Source organism: Pituophis catenifer, unplaced genomic scaffold (assembly GCF_029215685.1).
Source record: "Pituophis catenifer annectens isolate HBS135680 unplaced genomic scaffold, rPitCat1.0.hap2 SCAF_4, whole genome shotgun sequence".
NCBI lineage: Eukaryota > Metazoa > Chordata > Lepidosauria > Squamata > Colubridae > Pituophis > Pituophis catenifer.
The window spans coordinates 123,908,211-123,935,217 of record NW_027256884.1 but is presented as its reverse complement, the minus strand read 5'-3'; the positions used below and the strand labels follow the sequence as shown (position 1 = coordinate 123,935,217).

At 45.7% G+C, this 27,007-nt stretch overlaps 1 protein-coding gene across 1 annotated transcript in view; it reads right to left on the bottom strand.

Moving 5' to 3' along the window:
- DLG2 (discs large MAGUK scaffold protein 2) overlaps positions 1 to 27,007 on the bottom strand; it is a 1,162,532-nt gene that overhangs the window by 992,556 nt on the left and 142,969 nt on the right. The window contains exon 5 of the mRNA XM_070942955.1: positions 7,024 to 7,122. Coding sequence (XP_070799056.1) covers positions 7,024 to 7,122 — 99 coding nt within the window. The remainder of the gene's footprint in view (positions 1 to 7,023; positions 7,123 to 27,007) is intronic.

Below are 27,007 nucleotides of genomic sequence, written 5' to 3'. Positions count from 1 at the left end.
TTTGATTTCTTGCTTCTTCGTCGATGTCTTGGAGATTTTCAATCTTGGCCCAAAAGCAGCAAAAAGCGTTTTCATTGCTGACTTTACTTGAGACTTTGTTAAATCGTCTTCACTTTCTGATTTTGGTTCATCTGAAGAGTTTGAGACTTCTTTTTCACTTTCTTCGTCTGATAGTGTTTTTCGCGCCAGAAATTTTGAACTGAGCGTTTTGATTGGCTCTGCTTCACTCTCTTTTGAAGTTCGTTGAAACCAAGATGGCTGCCGTTCAAAATTTCGCGCGGGGTCACATCTTTTCTTTTTTACAACTATTTTCTCAGTAGTCATTTCACTCACAGTTTTTTGATCTTTGGGTTTTTCTTTAATGACGTTTTTCTCTCTCGCTGCTCCGCTGTTCCTCAGCATCTCCTGGAGGTCCGCGATGAGGCTTTCATCATTCTTTTGGCTTTTTAGTATTTTTAATATTTCTGACCTGAGTTCGTTATTTTCTATCTCGATTTCTTCCTGGTCGTTATTTTCACTCATCAGTTCTTCTTCTTCAGTGGTGTATTCTTCGGATTCTCTCGAAATTGCATTAGTGGATTCGTTGATCATCTCTTGATCAGTTTCTATTTCTTTGCTGTAGGCCCTGGTGTTGGGCTTATCTTTCTTGGACATTTTTAATTACTTATTGAGTCAATTAACCATCCTCTGCTACCAGCTTGTTGCAATATTTTCAGGATCAGACTCAATAAAGATAATAGAAGTTATAGGTTTAAATATAATTCTCTTTAATCATAATAGGCATTCTATATTCGCTGAATATTCAAGATAGAAGCAAGGAAAATGGGGAGGATGGCTCCTTTTATATACAAGGGGCGGAGCCAGGAATGGGAGTGGTAAAATATGAATACATTAAAGCTCAAGTAATAAGTTAACCCCTGATGTTCCATATATACATTATTTACACATTAGAGAATAAGGCATTTACATCTGACACTGACTTTGTATAAATATACAAAAGAATGAAGGCTATTGCTTAACGCATTGTAAGACACCCTGAGTCTCCGGAGAAGGGCGGCATATAAATCAAATGAAAAACAAACAAACAAAAAAAAAAAAACAGAACCAATAGTAAATTTTAGATTTCACCACTGCCTCACGGGTATAGGGTCTCCTGAAGACCTCCAAGCTAATGTCCTCACCATGAATGGCTTTATTGACCTCAGTAACTTTGCAACCAAGCCAATTTTAGTTGTCCTCATGACATGACAATCACGCCATTCTTCAGCAATACGAGACCAGTCTTTTAAACATGGCTCCAAAGCCACAAGGCTCGTGACCAAGGACCAGTGAATATCCAGAGTCCACGTACTTCTACATCCATAGATGCTTTCCGAATTCTCTCTTGGCAACATAAGAGCAGCCGAACATTATGCAAAACATCGTTTGCGCTTAAAATCATTTTATCAAGAGACTGCCTGGATCCGATACAGTTATGATTTCTCAATGGGTAGATAATTTGCAATTTAAAACAGCTCGATGGCTACAGACCAGTGACGTTTATTTCCAAGGCTGCATTTTTTTTAAAAAAAAAAATGTTATAGGTTTTGTTTGTTTCAATGAGCTATTTTGAATGTTTGCTGTTTCTAAACAACAAATACTTTGTGGGTGTCTGGGACTGCGTGTTTACAGTTATTAGTTGTTTTCCATGGCATTAAGATCGGGATGAATTTTTACAGTGTGCTCTTTTTTCTTTTCTTTTCTTTTCTTTTTTTTTAGCCAATGTGGATTTAGGTTTTAATCTGCGGGACAGGGCTGTCAGGAAACTGCAATAAAAACACCAAATTTAACCTTTAAAGAAAAGGGCAGGATAGTATTTGACTTTAGTGGTTATATTCGGCAGTTGACATTAAAAACTACAGAAGGCAAAGCAATTGAGCATAGTCTGTTCAATTATAATTGCCTTTCAACTCACCGTAAAAATTCAAAACACATCAAAAGAGATCCGAAGATGAGTACAGTGATGTAAATAAGGCAATTATATGCAGGATGTGCCATTTCAAGAAATCTTGCTTTCTGTTATATTTGTTGAAAGGTGATAGGAAAGCGATCATGGCAAACACCGGGATTGGAAAACTCAGAATCAATCATTACAGCTCTTATATGAAGTTATGGGTGACGCGGTGGCTCAGTGGCTAAGACGCTGAGCTTGCCGATCGAAAGGTCGGCAATTCAGCAGTTCGAATCCCTAGTGCCGCGGAACGGGGTGAGCTCCCGTTACTTGTCCCAGCTTCTGCCAATTCGGCTTCTTGGAAACTGGTTCATCGTTATGACGGTCGCAGGGTCCCGGGATCATGTGACTTTCATTTACGACCTTCTGACAAGTAGAGTCAATGGGAAAGCCAGATTCACTTAACAACCTATTCACTCATGTGATTCACTTAACAACTGCGGCAAGAAAGATCATAAAATAGGGCAAAATTCACTGAACCACTGTCCCGCTTAGCAACGTAAATTTTGGGCTCACTCGTGGTCGTAAGTCAAGGACTGCCAGCATATTTCATGGATGTTGATCTGATCAGTCGGACTCACTTGCATTCGTGGAAATTTCCTGGGTGACTTTGCATCAATTGCTACAGGACTGTAATGGGGAGGGGGGGAAACAGATGAGGAGGTGGTATATACACTGTTTTGGTTTGGTTTTCCCTCCAGTTTGTTTCTGGAGGAAAAATTGAGTAGAAATCTAAAAAAAAATAAATACATAAGGAATAAATGGAGCCCTTGATGCTCTCTGAGCTTAGTGGTTTCCTTGTAGACATTTCATTACTCAACTAGGGAACATCATCAGTGTGAATGAATGTGAGATTTCCTCTTTATTGATATACTTGTCCTGCCATTGTTGATGGAGGTGTTTTTTTTTCCTTTGGACATTCCTTGGTGAAGTATTGTTTTCTGCTTAATTGTTTGTCTGGTGTTAATCCTTGCTTCTCTAGGTGTTGGTTACTGGAATGGATACACTCTGGTTTTTTTGTTTCTTAGCTTTTATTGTCTCTTTCGAATGGTGTGTAAATGTGGTTTACCTCTATATGTTTATTGACAGCTGATTTGTCTGAAAACGGAGCTTCAAGAATTCCCTGGCATTTTTGGACTTGGCTTGGACGCTCAGTTTCCCAGGAGCACAAAGACAGAATCCATCCACCCCAGCAGCTGACAATCTAACATTTCTCTTTGCCACCATAGCTATTGTTTTCTTAATTGGAGCTTTGGAGACAGACCATTTCCACTGAGAAAACAGTGCCCAGAAAGAGGTCTTGCTTTTCTCACACAACATCTGCTTTTTAGAAAGGAATACATGTTGTTTGCCAAATGCCTGTTTTAGCCAGCCAAGCAACATCTGTGCTGTCCAAGGCCTCTTTCCTATCTGAACTGTTCCCGGGTGCAGCTTTGCTCAGAACAACGATCCGGCATCTGCCATCAAAATGATGCAAATGCCTCACAAAAAAATCCTTAACATCTTTCCTTTTATAGTACATAGGTTACTAATATGAGGAGTTTGCTATCCGATTCAATATGATCGGGGATGGTGCCTTTCTAAGCGGACCGACAGTTATCAATATGATTAAGGCCACGGGTGAGCTGCTGGGGGTTCGCAAGGGTTCGGGAGAACCTCTAGCTAAGATTCTGTGCAGTTCGGAGAACCCCCAAATCCCACTCCTGGCTGGCCCCGCCCACCCTGCCCCAACCCTCCCAGGAGTCCCTACGCAGCCCGTTTTGGATGCAGGTAAGTGCAGGGCGTGCGTGGAGACTCGGGGAGGGCAAAAAAACAGGCCTACTGGAAGTTCGGGAAGGCTGGAAACAGGCCGGATTCTAGCCTCCAGAGGGCCTCCGGAGCAGTGGTGGGTTCCTCCCGGTTCGGTCCAGTTCGGCCGAGCCGGTAGCGGTGATGATATGACATCACCGAACCGGTTCTCCCCCCCGCGCCCTCCCACCCCCACCCCCCCACGTTATTCTTACCTTTTATTTGATCCCACCCCCAATCTATTGCAGCCTCCTGAGTCCCAGCTGATGACTAGAGGGAAAAAAACTGTTTAAACTCTTGCCGCAGGGCTTCAAAGGGCCGTCCTACAGCTGATCAGTGTTAAAAGCAAACAAATGAGTCGGGTCGTAAGTGCGAGGACTGGTCGTAAGTGCAAGGACCTTCCAGAAATGACTCTGACCAGCTAGCCACGCCCACATAGTCACATGACCTCCAAGCCACACCCACAAAATAAGCCATAATTTAGAACCCACCCCTGCTCCGGAGCCTGGGGGGGCCGTTTTCGCCCTCTCGGAGGCTTGAGGAAAACTCCCCCCCCCCGCTGTGGTGCAGGAAGCTGACTAGGCCACGCCCACCATGGCCACGCCCACCCAGCAACCGGGCAAAGAACCCCTTGCTATAATTTTTGAGGCCCACCTATGATTAAGGCGCTTCTGCCTTGCATTTGATACCTACCATTGTTGTGACCTATAAGGACACAACTGCTTTTCTTTCATTATGCAGGGGTGCTATTCAGTAGGTTCTGGAGAACCAGTAGTGGAAATTTTGAGTAGTTCGGAGAACCGGCAAATACCACCTCTGGCTGGCCCCAGAGTGGGGTGGGAATGGAGATTTTGCAATATCCTTCCCCCAGGAGTGGGGAGGGAATGGGGATTTTGCAGTATCCTTCCCCTGCCATGCCCACCAAGCCACACCACGCCCACCAAGCCACGCCCACAGAACCCATAGTAAAAAAAATTGAATTCCACCACTGCAACCATGGATTTTCTGGTGGCCTCTTATCCTGACATTAACCAACTCTAACCATTTCTGGAATAGCTGAAGTAGACTAATGTTGTTGTAACTAATGTTGAAGTGTTGCTAGAGATTTTATCTTGCAATAATATTCTGGACACGAATAACTTGCATTTTCCGTAGTGTTAATTTTGAAGCAAAGATCATAGATGACCTTGAGATGATCCTGGATCATTTCAACCCACCGGCATCTATTTTCTTCCCTTTTGACTTTACTATTCCTTTTATGGATATTAAAATATCCATCTTTTTTTAAAAAAAAAAAAATTCTGAAAGGAGTCAAGAAGAGGAAGAAAAAGACCAGAAAGTCAAAACTTATTTACAGCACTTAAGAAAGAATTGAGTTTTTAGGGTTTTCTTTTTGTTTTTAGCCAAACTCTAAACCTGTAAAAATACCATGTTACATTAATGGAAATCTTTACTTTTTAACTTCACCCTGGCTAGAAAACTAGTCTTTATTACAGAAGAAGAACTATGACAATAAGAAATAGTGTTATTAACCTGTATGTCCATTCACCTTCACTGCTGAGATGTACACCACTATAATGATCATTACTATGTCAATATAAAAGTAATTTTGTCTCCCTGAACATTCTGTCTTCCTGTCCACTTATCGGGAAACTGACCAGTATTTGCTAATAGAGCCAAACAGAGTTCTAAAGTGAAAAGCAACTGCAAAATGATGCTGCCCATATATTAGTTTTGCCTTGAGAAAAGCGCTGCTTATTTATGCGTACAAGCAATTCAGGATCTTATCCTGTGTTCACCTCCAAGAAAACTGTGACAGGAGAGGGGGAAGGGGGAAAGGGGAAGGGAGGAGAAGGAAGAAAAGGAGGGGAGGGGAGGGGAGGGGAGGACAGGACAGGACAGGACAGGAGGGGGGAAGGGGGAAAGGGCAAGGGAGGAGAAGGAAGAAGAGGAGAGGAGGGGAGGGGAGGAGAGGAGAGGAGAGGAGGGGGAAGGGGGAAGGGGAAGGGAGCTGAAGAAAGAAGAGGAGGGGAGGGGAGGAGGGGGGAAGGAGAAGAGGAAGGGAGGAGAAGAAAGAAGAGGAGAGGAGGGGAGGGGAGGAGAGGAGAGGAGGGGAGGGGAGGGGAGTGGAGGAGTGGGAAGAGGGGGAGGGGGAAAGGGGAAGGGGAAGGGAGGAGAAGGGAGAGGGGAGGGGAGGGGAGGACGACAGGAGGGGGGAAGGGGGAAAGGGAAAGGGAGAAGAAGGAAGAAGAGGAGGGGAGCAGAGGGGAGGGGAGGACAGGACAGGAGGGGGAAGGGGGAAAGGGGAAGGGAGGAGAAGGAAGAGGAGAGGAGGGGAGGAGAGGAGGGGGAAGGGGGAAAGGGGAAGGGAGGAGAAGAAAGAAGAGGAGAGGAGGGGAGGAGGGAAGGGGGAAAGGGGAAAGGAGGAGAAGAAGAGAGGGGAGGGGGTGGGAGGGTAGGAGAGGAGGGGAGGGGAGGAGGGGGAAGAGGGGGAGGGGGAAAGGGGAAGGGGAAGGGAGGAGAAGGAAGAAGAGGAGAGGAGAGGGGAGGAGAGGACAACAGGAGGGGGGAAGGGGGAAAGGGGAAGAGGAAGAGGAAGGAGAAGGAGAAGGAAGAAGAGGAGATGGGAGGGGAGGAGAGGAGAGGAGGGGGAAGGGGAAAGGGAAGAGGAAGGAAGGGAAGAGGAGAGGAGAGGAGAGGAGAGGAGAGGAGAGGAGAGGAGGGGGAAAGGGGTGACGAAAGGAGAGGAGAGGAAGGAGGAAGGGGAGGGGGAGGAAGAGGGAGGGGGAGGGGAGGGGAAAGGAGAGGAGAGGAGTTACTGTAAAATGATCGCGAAAACAGTTGCATGACTCGAAAAGATGCTACGAATTGCCAGTGGAGAAATAACCCACGATACAACACAGCAAAAAAGAAACCTGGTATCCTCAAAGAAAAGAAATTATAAATTGCCTCAGACATTTGAGCTGGGGTGTTAGGTCATCCTTGTTACGTAGGTGGGTTGGTTAATTGCTGCTTCATATTGATTAAAAGTATAATAGAATTAAAAGAATAATCTATGTTGACCTTTGGCCCATGATGCATTGATGACTAGGATTCTACTTTTGGGGTGGGGAGTGGGGAATAGAGGGGGTTTCTTCTTCCTGCTTTTCGTTTCTTGTCAGACACCCAGGAGCAAGAAAAGAAGCGGCATACCTTGCTACCATAAATACATAAAAATTAAAAAAAAAAAATCCCCAACAGCTTACCTTTGCAACATCCTCTGTGGAGCAGTGATCGTGAACTGATTTCCCCTTCTCCTGATGTTCACGTACCTCTGATCGGTTAGACCCGTCTGAAACTGCCATCTAGAAAAGAAAAAAGCGTATTCAGCAAACAGTCTGCCCAACAACCAGATTCGCTTTTCCTAAAAACAATACTCCATGTTAATCCGAAATTCATAACAGAACAACAGAATACCAGAGTTGGAAGGGTCTTCTACTCCGACCCCCTGATCAAGTAGGAGACCCTATACCAGTGATGGCTAACCTTTTTGCCGTTGTGTGCCAAAAGCGGGGGGGGGGTCGTGCGCACGTGTGCCCACACCCATAATTCATTGCGCCCCGTGCATGTGCACGCAACCCCCCCCACGCGACCCACGCTTTTGGCCCTGTAGGCCTGGTAGGCCTGTTTTTTCGCCCTCCCCAGGCTCCAGAGGCTTTCTAGGAGCCTGGGGAGGGTGAAGATGGCCTTCCCCACCCCACCCCGGAGGCCCTCTGGAGGCCGGAAACTGCCCGTTTCCTGGCTTCCAGTGGGCCCGGAAGGCCGAAAATCAGTTGGTCGGCGCATGCATACACGCTGGAGCTGAACGAAGGTAACACTCGTGTGCCCACAGATATGGCTCCACGTGCCACCTGTGGCACATGTGCCATAGGTTCGCCATCACGGCCCTATACCAGTGGAAAAATCCAATTTTTTTTACTACCGGTTCTGTGGGTGTGGCTTGGTGAGGGTGGCTTGGTGGGCGTGGCAAGGGAAGGATACTGCAAAATCTCCATTCCCTCCCCACTCCTGGGGGAAGGATATTGCAAAATCTCCATTCCCACCCCATTCCTGGGGGAAGGATACTGCAAAATCTCCATTCCCTCCCCACTCCTGGGGGAAAGATACTGCAAAATTCCCATTCCCACCCCACTCTGGGGCCAGCTAGAGGCGGTATTTGCCGGTTCTCCAAACTACTCAAAATTTCTGCTGCCGGTTCTCTGAACTGCTCAAAATTTCCACTACCGGTTCTCCAGAACCTGTCAGAATCTGCTGGATTTCATCCCTGCCCTATACCAGTGATGCCGTCGCATGCCAAAAACAAGGGGAGTGGGGGGGGGTCGTGGGTGCGCGTGCCCCCATCCATAATTCAATGCGCCCCGCCCTCCCACGCAAGTGCACGTGACCCCACCCCCGCACTCCCCCCCCCCGCTTTTGGCACATGATGGCATGGTGGGCCCGGTAGGCCTTTTTTTTGCCCTCCCCAGGCTCCAGAGGCTTTCTTGGAGCCTGGGGAGGGTGAAAACAGCCTTCCCCACCTCCACACCCCCCTGGAGGCCCTCCGGAGACCGGAAACAGCCCATTTCCTGACTTCCAGTAGGACTGGAAGGCCCGTTTTTCACCCTCCCCAGGCTCCAGAGGCTTTCTAAGGGCCTGGGGAGGGCAAAAATGGCCTCCCCCCCCGGAGGCCCTCCAGAGGCCGGAAATGGCGCATTTCCTGACTTCCGGTGAGACCGGAAGGCCCGAAAATCAGCTGGCCAGTGCATGCATGCACGCTGGAGCTGAGCTAGGGCAAATTGCATGCCCACTGATTTAGCTCCGCGTGCCACAGGTACCATAGGTTCGCCATCACGGCCCTGTACCATTTCAGACAAATGGTTGTCCAATTTCTCCTCCAGTGTTGTAGCACCCACAACTTCTGGTGTCAAGTTGTTCCATTGGTTAATTGTTCTCATTGTCAGGAAATTTCTCCTCAGTTCTAGGTTGCTTCTCTCCTGGATTAGTTTCCATCCTTTGCTTGTTCTGGAGAATATTTCTTTCCCCTCTTTCAACCAATACCCATCTTGCAAGGATACATAATGCAAACTGTTTATTCAACGCAGTGCCATAAACAACCACAATATGGCATTTCCTGGGAATAATTCCATTTACTACAACACCTGTGGTGTAACAACCATCCTTAGAAAGCAGTTGTCCTTGTTCTGAAAATGCATTGGATGGGCTTTTGAGTAGTAAACCAGCATACTAAATCAAAACAAATTTTTATGACGGCCATAAGGCCTGCAGTCAGACACAGAATGAAACAAATTAAACATGAATATGTAAACTAAAAGAATATATGTGCACTAAAAAATAGGAAATCAATATAATTCAACAGTCACAAAACAAAGTGGATGAAACATGAAGAGGAAGAGAATTGAACGACCTCCAAGGGTATGTCTCAACATGATTCGATTTGATTTGATTCAATATGAGAAATATGTTATATTTTCTAGTAACTATGTCAAGTAACGGGGTGAGCTCCCGTTACTTGTCCCAGCTTCTGCCAACCTAGCAGTTCGAAAGCACGTAAAAAATGCAAATAGAAAAATAGGGACACATTTGGTGGGAAGGTAACAGCGTTCCGTGCGCCTTTGGCGTTTAGTCATGCCGGCCACATGACCACGGAGACATCTTCAGACAGCGCTGGCTCTTCGGCTTTGAAACGGAGATGAGCACCGCTCCCTAGAGTCGGGAACGACTAGCACATATGTGCGAGGGGGATCTTTACCTTTACCTTTATGTCAAGTAAATCTCTGCTTTGGTGTTGATGCTGATTTTTTTTTTCTTTACAGGTAGGCCTTGACTTATGATCACAATTGAGCCCAAAAGTTCTACTGCCAGAACCTGTCAGAACCTGCTGGATTTCACCCCTGGTGTTTAGATCATTCTCTGGGTGAGAGAGTGGTGATCCTTCTCTTCCTTCATGTAACCATGAAACTTAAACATTATTTTAACAGTCTCCATTTCATATCGAGTCACTGCTAAAATACATTTTCAGCTGCTGATCACAGACTGTACTATAGCTGTGTTCTCAGATAGCTTTCTAATCGGAATTATCAAGTTCCTCATGCTTTTTAATTACTGAATCACAGGCTAGTGAACAGCGCATGGTTCCATCATCCAATAAATGAAATATGGAATTTAATCACAGGCACAGCGAAGGGAGGAATTAACCCATGGCACAAGAGCTGTTTATGTGATCCCATTCGCCACCAGCAAAAGTGGGAACTGCGGTAAACCCAATGAAAGTGAAATGCAACCAAAAATATAAGGGGAAAATATTTTAAAACATTAGCCTTGAGAACATAGGAATGGTGAAATTTGAGAAACTTTCCAAAGGAATTTCTTCATCTAGTTGTCATTGCACAAAAGATCCTATCAGCTGCCACAGGGTTTCCAGAACAAGTCTTCATTAGAAGATCTTCACCAAAATATAGATTTACATGAGAAGAGATTGTGCAGCAGGCAGATAGATAGATGATAGATAGATAGATAGATAGATAGATAGATAGATAGATAGATAGATAGATAGGATAAATGGATGGATGGATGGATGGATGGATGGATGGATGGATGGATGGATGGATGGATGGATGGGCGGATGGAGAGACATGATAGATGATAGATGATAGATTGATAGATGATAGCTAGATAGATGGCTAGGTAGGTAGGTAGGTGTAGGTAGGTAGATAAGCAGGTAGGAGACAGGCAGGCAGACTGATGATACTGGTAGATAGCTAAAAAATAGATAGATAGATAGATAGATAGATAGATAGATAGATAGATAGATAGATAGATATGATATGATATGATAAATGGATGGATGGATGGATGGTGTCGAGCCCGGCGTGCCCGACATACAACCGGGACGGGAAGGCAGATCGGAAAGAGTAACACATCCCCAACAAAACTACAACGTTGAGGGGGCACGGGAAATAAGCGGCACGGGAAATGGTGGAGGGGCGTCGGTGGAGGGATTGCGTTTAGGACGCGGAGGAACCCGGAATGAGAAAACCGGAAACATTGATGCAACTCACCCCAACACAGCTGAGCCACACGTTCATCAAGAGAGGGGTGGGGCACTAGGATATAAAGCGCTGCGAGGCAGATGCTCGTAGCGCCAACTTTGAAAGTTTGTAGCTTGGCGTTGTTCCGTAACTGATGAAAAGCATTAAACCAGGATTCACTCTCCAGTTGATGGGTCCAGCTGTGTTTTATTGCTGTCTCCGTGCTGTGCGGGACAAGGAGCTGAGAGATGGTTGGATGGATGGACGGACGGACGGACGGACGGAGAGACATGATAGATGATAGATGATAGATTGATAGATGATAGCTAGATAGATGGCTAGGTGGGTAGGTAGGTGTAGGTAGGTAGGTAAGCAGGTAGGAGACAGGCAGGCAGGCTGATGATACTGGTAGATAGCTAAAAAATAGATAGATAGATAGATAGATAGATAGATAGATAGATAGATAGATAGGATAAATGGATGGATGGATGGATGGATGGATGGATGGATGGATGGATGGATGGATGGATGGGCGGATGGAGAGACATGATAGATGATAGATGATAGATTGATAGATGATAGCTAGATCGATGGCTAGGTAGGTAGGTAGGTGTAGGTAGGTAGGTAAGCAGGTAGGAGACAGGCAGGCAGGCTGATGATACTGGTAGATAGCTAAAAAATAGATAGATAGATAGATAGATAGATAGATAGATAGATAGACAGACAGACAGACAGACAGACAGACAGACAGACAGACAGACAGACAGACAGATAGATAGATAGATCGCTGACACAGAGAGAATGCCATTGGATGGATGGATGGATGGATGGATGGATGGATGGATGGATGGATGGAAAGATAGAGGGATAGATAAATTTTAAAAATAGCCTGCTTCCTCTTGGATTGTTTTATAGTTTAATCAGAATAGCACTGGAAGGGACCTTGGAGGTCTTCTAGTCCAACCCCTTGCTCAAGCAGAAGAGTCTATACCAGGGGTTCAAACACGTAGCCCGCGGTCCAGATACGGCTCACGCAGGCCAAGACCACCCCACTGGTTAATTGTCCTCAATGTTAGGAAGTTTCTCCTTAATTCCAGGTTGCTTCTCTCCTTGATCAGTTTCCATCCATGGCTTCTTGTCCTGCCTTCTGATACTTTGGAAAATAAGTTGACCCAACCCCTCCCCCCCTCTTCATTGTGGCAGCCCCTTAAATACTGGAATACTGCTATCACATCACCCTTAGTCCTTCTTTTCTCTAGACAAACCCTACCCAAATCCTGCAACCGTTCTTCATCTGTTTTCGTCTCCAGGCCTTTTTAATCCTCTTAGTTGCTCTTCTTTGCACTTTTTCCAAAGTCTCGCCATCTTTTTTTGTAATATGGTGACCAAAACTGGATGCTGTATTCCAGGTGTGGTCTTACTAAAGATTGAGTTTAAAGGACAGTGACATTCATCCAAGTATCTGGTAAAGCATTAATGGAACTCAGGGGTCATCTCTGTGGGGGCACCTACACTCTGGAATCAGCTGCCCCCAGAGATAAGGAGAATCCAAGACCTCGGTGCCTTCCGACGTGCCCTTAAAACTTTCTTTTTTCAGCAAGCTGGGCTGGCTTAACATATTTTTTAACACATTTTTAATTTTTTAATTGGTTTGTTATCTTAAATTGGGGCCAAATTAATATATATCTTTTTAATTGTCTTTTAATGTTTGTATTGTATGTTTTTATCTGGCTGTACACCGCCCTGAGTCCCTCGAGAGAAGGTGCGGTATGTAAATTTGAAATAAAATTTAAAAAAAAATAAAAAATGTATGTATGTGCCTGTGGGCACCTGCTTGCCTTCCTTTGCCGAACACAAATTAGACCTTAAAATGTTGATCCCAAAAGACTGAAGCCTCTTAAGTGGCCTTCTCCACTGGTGGGATTCAAAGGATTTAACAACTGGTTCTCTGCCAGCTGGGTGGGCGTGGCCATGGTGGGTGTGGCCAGGGGGTGTGACAGGTAGCACTTGGCCTCCTGCACCCTCTTGGGAGCAAAAACGGGCCGTGGGGGAGGCGCACCACACACAACCCGTGCACCCCATTTTGGGCCTAGGATGCCTCCCTGAAGCCTCCTTGGAGCAGAAATGGGCCGTGAAGGGCGGGGTTGGGCCTAGAACTTACCTGGGAGTGAAAATGGGCCGCGTGGGGACTCCTAAAAGGGGCAGGGCAGGAAGGGGCCAGGCCAGCCAGCAATTTAACTACTGGTTCGCCCAGACATGCCCGAACCGGCTGAATCCCACCACTGGCCTTCTCCCACTTCCACTTTTTTTTCTCTCTCTTGAATCACGAAGTGTCCATCTCCATAATCATTTGAAGAAATTATCACCCTTTTCTCAAGTTCCAACTGATATTATGACATACGTGAATAAAGCAGGCAAAATGTACTTCCTCTTGACGCTTGCGATAAAAGAATTACAAATGTTCAGCCTGATAATGCCATTTGCAGATGGTAATTCAGAGCGTTATGTCTTTTACAGCTCATAAAACATCCGGAGGGGCTGACAATATATTTTCAAAACCTACCAGAAAAAGGGGAACAGGTTATTCTGAATCCAGAACCTGCCCACGTTTTGAATCGGTCAAGGTTTTAACCCTCTTATGCTCTTCCTGCACTTCACAGAAAAACCTTGTTCAATTCTTTGCTGACGTCTAAGCAACGGATGGCTGTCTGAATATATTTTGGCTTTGTTACACAAGGTCTGAATATGACTATTTTTCTAAAAAAATAATATGTTGAGCTAATAGTAATATGGCTTTCTGGGCATCACATCTGACGATGAATCTGATGTAAGTTTTATAACGACTATGTTTCCCTGAAAATACAACCTACCCCAAAAGTAAATCCTAGCTTGATTTTTACATGTGCTCCCAATATAAGACCTCCCCGAAAAAATAATTTTCCCGAAACGCCATCACTCTGCTAAACAAATAATTCCCTCAACACTGTCAAACTATTTACTAAGTCTGCACTACTATTAATCTTCTCATCATTCCTATCACCCATCTCCTCCCACTTATGACTGTATGACTGTAACCTTGTTGCTGGTATCCTTACGATTTATATTGATATTGTTTCCTGATTGCTTATTTGTACCCTATGACTATCATTAAGTGTTGTACCTTATGATTCTTGATGAACGTATCTTTTCTTTTATGTACACCGAGAGTGTATGTACCAAGACAAATTCCTTGTGTGTCCAATCACACTTGGCCAATAAAAATTCTATTCTATTCTATTCTATAAACCCTAATTAGGACCCCCGCCCAATCCGGGTTAAAAATTAACCTAGGGTGGGGATGGCGGGGGTGGCAGTGGTGGGATTCAAACAATTTTACTAATGGTTCTGTGGGTGTGGCTTGGTGGCCGTGGCATGGCTTGGTGCACGTGGCAGGGAAGGATACTGTAAAATCTCCATTCCCACCCCACTCCAGGGGAAGGTTACTGCAAAATCCCCATTCCTCCCGATCAGCTGGGACTTGGGAGGCAGAGAATAGATGAGGGCGGGGCCAGTCAGAGGTGGTATTTACCGGTTCTCTGAACTACTCAACATTTCCGCTACCGGTTCTCCAGAACTGGTCAGAACCTGCTGAATACCACCTCTGGGGGGTGTGGAGCTGCCCTACTATTTATCTTCAGACAGTTGCAGCCGAGTCATGCATACCCCAGCACCTGCCTTGCTGGCCCATTTCTTCTGCAGCCAGCAAGGCCGGCAAAGCTGAAGGCCTCTGCAGCCGATAATAGAGCTCCATATCGGCTGCAGAGGCCTTCAGGAAAGCCTTGCAGGCCTTGACGGCTGCAGAAGAAGTTCCTGAAGGCCATTGACAGAGAAAAGCAGGCTGGGAGGGGGATGTGTGCAAGTGAGGTGAATCAATGGATGACACTATCCCCCAAAAATAAAACCTGGTGCCCAGGGGTGGTATTCACTTACCTTCGCTACCGGTTCGCAAATGTGAGTGTGTGCGCAGAGCGTCAAAAATGGGACGTGATGACATCCAGGCAGGTGGGCGGAGCTTCCCGCTGCCTCTGCTACCAGTTCAGGCGAACTGGATAGAACCAGCTGAATACCACCACTGCTGGTGCCTTTTTTGGTGGCAAAAAATATATATATAAGACAGGGTCTTATTTTCGGGGAAACACGGGTAACTAAACCTAGAGGTGGATCTAGCATGAGTAGCAGGGAAGTTGTTGTCCTCAGTTCCTAAGATGGTACAGGCAGTCCTCAACTTACGACCTCAATTGAGCTCAAAATTTCTGTGGCTAAGGGAAAGCTTGACATCACCCGTGTTGAGGGCACCTGTTGTGGCCGGAGCGCTCTGTCAGAAAAAACGGGCTCCCAAGCTCTATTTTCAGCTGCGACGGCCTCCTGTAACCCTCTGCCAGCGAAAACGGAGCTCGGGAGAGCCATGTATGGCCCTTGTGAGCTCTGTTTTCAGCTGTGACGGTCTCCTGCAACCCTCTGCCAGTGAAAAGAGAGCTCCCATGTGGCCCTCCCGAGCTCCGTTTTTGCTGGCAGAGGCACTGCGGGCCGGTCTATCACTGTTTTCAGGGTGGTCCTGCAGGCCAGATCTAAGCACCCCATGGGCTGAATCTAAGAACTCGACGGGCCTTGTGTTTGACACCCCTGATATAGAGGCATAAATGGAGCAGGCCCCTGGACACTTTTTATTACAATGTAGTGTAGTAATCAGCAAAGCAATATTGCAAATGTGTGGGAAAAGAAATAAATCTGTTTATGATTGGTCAGCTTCCATATGGGTGGACTCCAGCGTCCAGAGTTCTCAGCGATGGCCCTGTTGGCAGGGGAATTCTCAGAATTCTCAGAATTAAAGCCCACACATTTGGTCAAAAGAGGCCACTTTAGAGAATGCATAGTTATTAATTTTAGATGTATACCACTACCCAATCCCCTGATGGCTGCTCAGGGTAGTTTAAAGCAATAAACCCACAATTAAAGTAACATTTCTTATTTAAATAACATGAGATGTAATAAATATTGGATTGGCTAGAATAAATGTTCAGCATGTCTCTTGGTCCAGAAGGCAGCACTGGATATGGATATGGAGATATAGATACAGAATCAGTGGTGAGTTGCTACCGATTCACCCCGGATCGGGCGAACTCGTAGCGGTGGCAGTGGGAGGCTCCACCCATCCTCCCGGATGTCTTTGCGCATGCACAGAAGTGTTGCGTGCATGCGCCCACATGCGCGCATCCACGAGCAAACCGGTAGTGAAAGAAATTGAAACCCACTACTGTACCAAATAAAAAATAATAGAGTTGGAAGCGGGGAGGGTGAAATGCTCCGAAGTCTGCTACCAGTTCGCTTTGCTACCGGTTCACTGCATGCGCGCGTGCGCAGTGAGCACCAAATGTGTGCTTTGCATGCATGCACGCCACAGGCGCTACTGCACAGCGCTGAAGAAGAAGGATTAAGAAGCCTTTTCTAAGGTAAGTAGAACAGTGATGGGGGGAACAACTGTGCCGTGTGATTTAGATTTACTAGAAAGCAGGAAATCCTGCTTTCTAGCGAATATAAATCGTGCAGCACAGCTGATCATCGGAAATACTGGTTCGCCCGAACCGGTAGCATTTATTATTACCGGTTTGGGCAAACCGGTCCGAGCCGGTATCATTTCACCCCTCGTTGGAAGGAACCTTGGAGGTCTTCTAGTCTAACCCCCTGCTCAAGCAGGAAACCCTATACAATTTCGGACAAATGGCTGTCCAATCTTTTCTTAAAATCCTCCAGTGTTGGAGAATTCACCAACTCTTGAGGCAAACTGTTCCACCGATTAATTGTTCTCACTGTTAGTCGTTAAGTGAATCACTGCAGTTGTTAAAGTAGTAACATGGTTGTAAAGTGAATCTTTACAAGATATGTAAAGGGGTATGTGTGTCTCTTTTTGATGTACATTTGCTAAATTAGCAATGAAGACACGTGTGATTATGCATTTTGTTCGTTCGCCTGTAGCTATTTCAAAGGGTTTAATGATCGGTATAATCAAAGCAGCTAATTTAATAAAAAAAATACAGTATTTCCCAGTTCTCAGAACCTCTGATTATCAAGCGAATAGGTTCATTCACAGATTTGTGATGACAACGGAAAACAGCACGATAGACTGCATTCTAGAAAGGTCTATTTTATAATGTGTTGCTAAGGATCAAAATGTTTACTGGAGATCTGTGCAAATATGTTCATCTATTAAAATATATGCACATTTTTAATGGATGCCTGCCTGCGGCAAGAAAAACAATAAAGAATATTTGTCAGATTATCTCAGTTAACGTTTTGCCTGCTGTACCTCCTGCACAGAGAAGCAATTTGGCGTCGTGGTTAAGGCACAAGGCTAGAAGCTGGGAGGCCGGGAGTTCTAATCAGTGGTTGTATTCAACCTGTTCGGGCCGGTTCAAGTGAACCGGCTGTTACATTGCTGGCTGGCCCTGCCCAGCCCCACCCCTTCCAGGATTCCCCACGCGCCCCATTTTGGCTCCCAGTTAACTGCAGGGAGGCCTACTAGGCCCAAAAGAGGGCGCAGGGGTGTGTGCCGCGGCCCCCTCCCACAGCCCATCTTTGCTCCCAGGGGGTTGCAGGAGGCCGAGTGCTGCCTGTCCCACCCTCTGGCCACACCCACCATGGCCACGCCCACCCAGCCGGTCATCAGGGCAGAGAACCGGTTGTTAAATTATTTGAATCGTACTACTGGTTATAATCAGTGGTGGGTTGCCCCCGGTTTTACTACTGGTTCGCAAGAACCAGTAGTAAAACCGGCAGGAGGCCCTGCCCACTGCCCCAGATGTTGTCATCGGCGATCTGCACATGCGCAGAAGCTTCTGCGCTTGCATAGAAGCAAGGTGCATGTGCAGAAGCAAGGCATGTGCGCAAGTGAAGCGAGCGCCCGCGCGCGATCCCATTACGAACCGGTAGTAAAGGTAAGTAGAACCCACCCCTGGTTATAATCCTGCCTTAGACAAAATGCCAACTTTAGGTCAGTCACTCTGTTCTGTCCCCGTACCCCACACGCACCCCCACAGACGGCCCGGAGTTAATAAACCACACAACAAAACTCTTTGAAGATAAAGCTGGCAGTAACCCAGTGGCTAGCTGCCAATTCAGAATTTACTCACACAAAACAAAGATTAGACTGCCAGCATTCCGATAAAACAGGCAGAGTGTCAACAATACAAGGATTAATCCAAATGCAGTCCGATAAAGCAGGCAAAGTCCAGTAACAGAGATCATGGAGTATTTCCAGTTTTTGCTCGTCACAAACTGAACCGGCCACCACACCTACATTTATACCCCGTGGGGTGTGGTCCAGTGACTCAGCTAATCTCTGGCACGCCTTCCCTTCTGCTGTGCACGCTTCTCCCTGCACCTCTGTCGCGGGTCCAGCCAGCACTTATCTTCTTCATCGCTGTCCACCTGTGGCTGCGGGGATGTGCTTGGCTCTGAGCCTATCGTTTGGCCTTCGGTGTCCTCCGGAGGCATTGCCAGAGAGGAGGGTCCTGGAAAGGGAGGCCTTGCCAACTCCTCTCCCTCACTCTCAGAGTCTGCATTTGTCGATAGCCCAAGCTCAGGCAACGGAGCCACAACACACTCTCTCATCCCTAGGAAGGAGGCAATGGCCAGTACCAGAATCTCGCCAAAAAAGCGGTAAAGGTCTAACCCAAGCAGTCACTAGAAGTCAATCCTGACTCAAATGCACCCCTTCCTCCAATTAAGCCCCCAAACCAACCAACAAAAAACTCCTGCATACATCAGTGTAAACATGCAGGTGTATTGCAGCTTGAAATAAAAGAATACCAAAAAGTTTACTTTCTAAGTTTGATGGTTTTCTTACCCAGCTAGGCAAGGGTGGACTTCAAAAATTTTTAGCAAGGGGTTCTCTGCCCGGTTGCTGGGTGGGCGTGGCCATGGTGGCGTGGCCTAGTCAGCCTCTTGCACCACGGCAGGGGAAGCGTTTTTGCCCTCCCCAGGCTCCAGAGGCTTTCCTCGAGCCCCTGGGAGAGCGAAAACGGTCTCTGGAGGCTGGAAACAAGCTAGGTAGTATCATCAGTGCTAGAAGGGAGTGGAATTTCCCCCTTTCTATGAGCCACGGTGGCGCAGTGGTTAAAGTGCAGTACTGCAGGTTACTTCTGCTGACTGCCGGCTGCCTGCAATTTGGCAGTTCAAATCTCACCAGGCTCAAGGTTGACTCAGCCTTCCATCCTTCCGAGGTGGGTAAAATGAGGACCCAGATTGTTGGGGGGCAATAGGCTGACTCTGTAAACCGCTTAGAGAGGGCAGTAAAGCACTGTGAAGCGGTATATAAGTCTAAGTGCTATTGCTATTTTCCTTCCTTTTTTCCTTCCTTCCCTCCCTCCCTCCCTCTGGTTATAATGCAATATTGCAGGCTAACTCTGCCCACTGCCAGGAGTTCGATCGTGACCGACTGGGTCATGGCTGACTCAGCCTTCCATCCTTCCGAGGTAGGTAAAATGAGGACCCAGATTGTTGGGGGGGGCAATAGGCTGACTCTGTAAACCGCTTACAGAGGGCTGTAAAGCACTCTTTACAGTGAAGCGGTATATAAGTCTAAGGGCTATTGCTAAGTGCTATGTGACTTGCCCTTTGAGTGTTGTAAAATGTTTACTGTTAGAATATGTGAAATGACTCTCATAATGTCCGAATGGTACGGCACTTTGATGGAGTCTTTGTCACAGGTTGAGAGTTCATGGCATGTTTTTAGTTTGGAATTGGGATAGAATTGGGATTTCCCTTATTACGGGTTGTCCTCAACTTACAACCTTTTGTTTGGCGATCGTTCCAAGTTACAACGGCCCTGAAAAAAATGTGATCCTTGACTTACGATCACAACTGAGCCCAAAATTTCTGTTGCTAAGCAAGAAGCCAAAAAGTGAATCTTGCTCCATTTTATGACCTTTCTTGCCACAGTGGTTCAGTGAATCACTGCCATTGCAAAGTTAGTGACATGGTTGTTAAGTGAATCTGGCTTCCCCGTTGACTTGGCTTGTCAGAAGTTCGTAAAAGAGGATCACGTGACCCGAAAATATTTAAACACAGAGCTGGAAATCAGGTAAGACGGCAAGAGGAGCCCCATCTTGCTCCACACGCCCCAAAATAATAAGACCTCTCCAAAAATATGGACAAGTGCTTATTTCAGGGTTCAAAAAAATAGAAGACGGGGACTTATTTTTGGGGAAACACGGTAGTTAAGCACTTAACAAAAATACCCCTAAAAATAAGTTTTCTTGGCTATGTATTCTTCCTTAAAGGTGACCCAAATGTGCCATTTTTCTCCCTTTATCTTTAAATATAGTACCTTCTGCAAGCACGGTGAACGTTATACAAGATCTGCCTTAACAGGCTCAGAATTTTAACAAGCTGATAACAGGGAAAATGGAAGATCTAACAGCATTCCGTAATATCTGTTTTTGATAGAAAATTAACCTCTTTCATCTTCAATCGATCAGAATAGAGCTGGAAGGGACCTTGGAGATCCCCCGTCCTCAAGAAGAGACCCCCGTCCTCAAGAAGAGACCCTATACCAGGGATGGCTAACCTTTTTGCCATCGCGTACCAGGAGCGGGGGTGGTGGTGTCACGTGTGCACGTGCCCACACCCATAATTCTTTGCGCTCTGCTCCCCATGCGTGTGTGTGTGACCTCCCTCCCCCCCCGCTCCTGGCACATGATGGCATAGTAGGCCCATTTTTTGCCGTATCCAGCCTCCAGAGCCTTTCTAGGAGTCTGGGGAGGGCAAAAAACGGCCTCCACCACCCCCCGGAGGCCCTCCAGAGGCTGCAAATGGGCCATTTCTGGCCTCCAGAGGGCCTCCGTGGGGGTGCGGAAGGCCATTTTCGCCCTCCCCAGACTCCTAGAAAGGCTTTGGAGGCTGGAGAGAGAGAAAAATGGGCCTTCCCCACCACCTCCCGAGGTCCTCTGGAGGCAGGTAACAGCCTGTTTCCCTACTGCTGGTGGGCCCAGAAGGCCCAAAAATCAGCTGGCCGGCGTGCCGGAGCTGAGCTTGCGTGCCCACTGATATGGCTATGTGTGCCACCTGTGGCACATGTGCCATAGGTTTGCCATCACAGTCCTATACCATTTCAGACAGATGGCTGTCCAGTCTCTTCTTAAAAGCCTCCAGTGATGAAGCACCCACAACTTCTGAAGTTAATTGTTCTCATTGTTAGGAAGTTTCTCCTTAGTTCCAGGTTGCTTCTCTCCTTGATTCGTGTCCATCCATTGTTTCTTTTCATGCCTTCTGGTGCTTTGGAAAATAAGTTGATCCTCTCCTCTTTGTGACAGCCCCTCAAATACTAGAATTCTGCTATTATGCCACCTCTAGTCCTTCTTTTTCTCTAAACTAGCCATAACCAATTCCTGCAAACATACTTCATATGTATTTGTCTCCGAGCCTTTAATCATCTTAGTTGCTCTTCTTTGCACTTTTTTTCAAAGTCTCAACATCATTTTGGTAATGTGGTGACCAAAACTGGATGCAGTATTCCAGATGTGATCTAACCAAGGCTTTATAAAGCGGTACGTACTAATACTTTATGTGATGGGATAGTTTTATAACTTTCAACAAGACTTAGACAATCCAAATTTGACAACTACAGGTAGTCCTCCACTTACAACCATAACTGAACTCAAAACTTATGTGGCTAAGCAAAACAGTTGGTGAGTTTTGCCCAGTGGTAGAGCTTGAATAACTTAACAACCGGTTCTCTGGCTGGGTAGGCGTGGCCGTTTGGTCATGTGACTGGGTGGGTGACGTCACTCATCACACCCAGCCCCACCTCCCGGCCACTCACCTCAAAGCCAGAGGTAGGATTCAGCCGGTTGAGCTAAACCCACCACTGGCTGGCCCCACCCCCACCTATTTTTTGGCCTGTTTTCTGGCCATTTTTTTTGGCCAATTTCAGGCCATTTCTCTGGCCATTTTCAGGCTGTTTTTTTGGGCCATTTTCAGGCCGTTTTTTGGGCCATTTTTGGCCATTTTCGGGCCATTTCTTAGGCTGTTTTCAGGCTGTTTTTCGGGCTGTTTTTGGAAAACTGCCTGAAAACTGGCCAGAAAAACAGCCCAAAAAAGGGCCCAGAAAATGGCCGGAAAACGGCCAGGAAAATAGGCTGAAAAACGAGTGGGAGCAGGGCCAGCCAGTGGTGGGATTTGCCGGTTCGCCAAACTGCATGGAATCTTAATTACCAGTTCGCGAACCGGCAGCAGCCCATCTCTGGTTTTGCCCCATTTTACGATTTTTCTTCTCTGAATTGTTAAGTGAATCACTGCAGTTATTAAGTTCATAACACGTTTGTTAAGTGACTCTGGCTTCCCCATTGACCTTGCCTGTCCGAAGGTCTCAAAAGGTGATCACATGACCTTGGGACACTGCAACTGTCATAAATATGAGTCAATTACCAAGCGCCGAAATTTTGATCATGTGACCATCTGGATGCTGCGTTGGTTGTGTGAAAACCGGTCATGTCACTTTTTTCAGTCCTGTTTGTAACTTCGAATGGTCACTAAATGAACTATTGTAAGTTAAGGACTACCTGCCCTTACATCTTCTGTATCTTTTTCTCCCAGACTATCCCTGAATGGGAAACGTGGAAAAAACGTGCAGCTCCTGTTTAATAATATTTTCAAGCAAGAGTGGGTAATTTGGGATTTTTTTCCCTGCAAGAGGCACTTCAGAAATGTAAAGTTAAATGTGAATTTATATTAAAATATTATCTGCAGAAGATCATCCTTCTGAAAATCCATCAGCAAATAAAACACTATAGAAGTAGGAGGGAAGGGCAGAAGACTAAAATGAAGGTGGATTCAGTACCTGATTAAAATTATAAGCTTGGATCATAGGACAGGAATGAGGAGCTGACTTTATAACCCAGAGTATCCCCAGCCAAGAATTACAAAAAATCAACCATCAATCATTGTCTTCTTTTAATGACTCCATAATCCCTTGTGGGGTGGAGTCTCGGCAACTGAAAGGAGCTGAGTATTTACTGGCGGATGCCCTTCCGGTTGCCAATGCAGAGGTTTTTCTCAGCAGATATATTCTCATTGAAAAATACTGCATACTTCACTTAATCCTCCAGGGAAAAGTTGAAGGTAAACGAGGTCCAGGCAGAAGAAAAACATCATGGCTTCAAAATTTAAGGGACCGGTTTGGACAAAACTCAGCAGCACTTTTTCATGATCACCGATGTCTGATGATGGATATGGCAGAAGAAGAAGAAGAAGAAGAAGAAGAAGAAGAAGAAGAAGAAGAAGAAGAAGAAGAAGAAGAAGAAGAAGAAGAAGAAGAAGAAGAGGGGGGGAGGAGGAGGAGGAGGAGGAGGAGGAGGAGGAGGAGGAGAAGAAGAAGAAGAAGAAGAAGAAGAAGAAGAAGAAGAAGAAGAAGAAGAAGAAGAAGAAGAAGAAGAAGAAGAAGAAGAAGAAGAAGAAGAAGAAGAAGATGATGATGATGATGTTTGTCTGACCTAATTTGGTCAGCCTCTGGCTTATAGTTTATCTGAGCTCCCAGGTGAAGTTGGCCTGCTCTGGGCGTGGTGCACTGACTGAAATACCCTTAGGAGATTGTGCAATGTAGTGAGCTCTGTGTCTTCTGCTAAATGGTAGTGGGTTAATCCTGTTATGTCCTGAAGGATCATGTCCTGTTCTTCTTATAATCCCATCACCCGGAAACTGAAGGTCTTTTGTTTTGTAGATAGGCTGGCCCAGTCTTTCTTAATGGGCACAAAATATCTGCGGGGAGTGGGGGGGGGGCTATTAAGAAACAGTGAGTCTGCTTCCTGCCTCTAAAAAAACATGTTTCTCCATTTCTCATTTAGGGAAATATACTATTCTGCCTTTTTTAAATATTCCTCAAAATATTTCATTCTTCTATAGGAGAACTTCCCACAAAAAGTACCAGAAAAATGAATGAAAAAAGTGCAAATAACTCAGAAGTTATGATAAAGCAATGATGGCAGAGCAATATTCACACTGATTTCATTATATGCACTTTGAGTTAGCAGGAAAGGAGAATTTTCCTTATCAAAGCAATTGATGTATCAAGAAATGTCCACATTATTGCATAAGAAGCAACAATCTTCCCGAGGACTGTTTGAAGTGCTCTATAATGAACCAGCCTCTTCTGATTGCAATGGATGAATCAAGCGACGAAGAAATAAATGGAACTGTCAGAGCCAAGATGGAGCTAAAGAGAAATATTGAAGTTTTGATAAATATTCTGAAGTCTATTTGCGTGAACTCGAACAGCATGCAGAGAAAAATAAATACTATCTTTTGGATGTTGCTCAGCTGTAGATAGAACTAAGTGCAGCTTTGAATGCAGGGATTGACAATTTCACTCTAAGCCCTAAGAAAATTAATTGAACACGTACTAGCTCCATTTTCTTGCCAATGCTATTAAGATACGGTCAATCCTTAACCACGGAGGAGAGAACCTGGCCATGTCACGGTCATCCAAGCATCATAATATCAGCTGTAATAAATGGACAATGGATAATTCATTCAAGAAATGCATGTACTAAAGGTAGCCCTCGTCTTATAACTGCAGTTGGGACCAGAATTCCCGTTGCTAAGCAATGCAGTTGTTAAACAGGTCACTGTCAGGTGGTTTCTTCCCCAAATCCCCAAAACTTTAACCTTAGTCTGTCTACTATAGACCTCACCCCATTCCTAAGAGGTCTGTAAGGGGCGTGCATAAGCACACCAGCGTGCCCACCGTCCCTATCTTAATGTTTTCTTTTATTCGTATCCTTTTCATGTATTTATAATTATGTTTACACTTGTATCTGTCATAAAATACATGCTTGATGAAAATAAACAAACAAATAAATAAATAAATAATAAAATAAATCCGAAGGTCCAATTAAACTGATTTATTGCTACTCATTCTATGGACAGGGATATTCTCAACTAGAACTTGCGAGGAGTTAGATATCTATGGAGATATCTTCTCAGACATCCAGGTCCCAAAGGTGCTTTTTCAAAAGGCAACTGGACTTCCTGGTTTTTCTTTGAAGACGTTTCACTTCTCATCCAAGAAGCTTCTTCAGCTCTGTTGTGCCATGTGTATATGAAGTGGTTGTTTTGTTTCCCCAATGTACAGATCTGCACATGGCTCACTGCATTGTACTGCATATACCACATTGCTCAGTTTGTGTTCTGCCCAGCTACGGATCCCAAAGAATGCCGCACACACAAACTTCGAACAACCTCCATTTACTTCAAAACACAGTCTTTTGCAAATGCAGGCTGTTAATAAAACGCTCTTAACAACCTGCCAGAAATTCCACAGATAAAATAGAGTCTTACTAGAGTTGGCAGAAAGCCCAGAAGCAAAGTTTGCAAAGAAAATCCAAACTCAATGATCAGCGAACGATCGAACGTTGTTTCCTGCAGCTTTTTACAAGCTGCGTGCAAACTTAAATAGGCTAAGGGAGTGGCCAATTAGCCCCAAGCCTTACTCTCGAGGAGACCTCCTCCTGAGTAACCACTCCTGCCTTTTGGCAGCTCTGCATGCTGGTGCATTGAGAAGAGGCTCCTCCACTTCATCCTCTGCACTTAAAGGAACCTCCGGAGGTTATGAAGGCCCTGGCTGAATCCCTGCCTCTGGCACCACATCTTCTTCAGCCTCCTCGCTGTCCGACTCGAGTGCCGGCTGCACAGGCTGCTGGCGCGACACCACACCAGCCTCCTCGTCGTCAGGATCAGCAACAATCTGCGCAGGCTGCTGGCGGGCCACAACACTTTGTATCTGGGTGTTTTATCCTTGGGGCAGACAAGCTTCTGCCTTAGTGTATTCTTGGGTTTGAAGTGTGCACGTATGTTATGTTGATTGACGATCCTCCTGAGCTTTTCCGATATGCCTGCAACGTACGGAATGACAGTGTTGCTTCGTTTATTGTTCTTTTTGTTATCTGTTATGGAGGAGCTCCTGTAGGGTCTTTTTTGAGATTTGATGAAGGCCCACTTGGGATAGCCACATGTTCTGAGGGCTTCCTTGATGTATTTTCATTCCCACCCCTCACCCCCCAAATTTTGCTGGTTAGATAAGGAATTAGATAAGTGTCAATGGAATTCGAGGGTGAATGGACCTCATCTGCTTGTGGCTATGTAGAGATTCTTGGCTGGTCCCTCTTTTAATTCCACCCCCAGGTTCACCATTCCTTCCTCTACATTCATCACATGACCAAACCCAATTGCACAACCATTTTAACCATGTTTGTTAAGCAAATTTGGCTTTCCCACTTGACTTTGCTTGTCAGAAGTTGGCTGGGAAGGTCACAAATGACGATCATGTGACCACAAGAATCATTGTAAATACTGGGCTTGATGGCTCAGCAGACTGACAGCATTGTGATTAACACCAGCTGTCTGCAATTACTGTAAGTTCGAATCTCACCAGGCTCAAGGTTGACTCAGCCTTCCATCCTTTCTAAGGTAGGTAAATTGAGGACCCAGTTTGTGGGGGCAATAAGCTGACTTTGTATAAATATACAAAAGTATGAAGGCTATTGCTTAACCTTCATTGGTTAAGCATTGGTCAATGCTTAACCTGCATTGTAAGCCGCCCTGAGTCTCTGGAGAAGGGCAGCATATAAATCAAATTTTTAAAAAAACCTGGTTATCTAATGTCCAAATTGCCATCACAGATAGCAGCACTGGTGATAATTTTGAGAATGGGTTATAAGTCACTTTTTCTAAGGCCATTGTAACTTCGAACTGTCGATAAATAAATGGTCCTCTCAACCATCCCAAATTATGTCCTGGGGACATAATTTTACCAAGAGTAGAATTTTACTGATAGATCCATACAGGCACAGAAAAAGCAAAGCCAATTCTAAAGTTTCTCACCGAAAGCAGCATAGGTAAATCCCCCTTTCCCCCTTTAGGCCATCCACTGTCCATCGTCCACCAATCCAACGCATTCTTTGTGCTTTGGGAAACAGTCTGCGCCGTTCGAAAAGTTCTCATAATATGACCTTGAAGTGTGGGAACTTTCTCAGGCTCAGCCGGTTCGCTGAAGTCAGAGATCACTGAAGTCTAAATTTTGAAAGCAGCAATTTATACGGGTACAGAGAAAATTGGTTGTTGCTGATGTTTT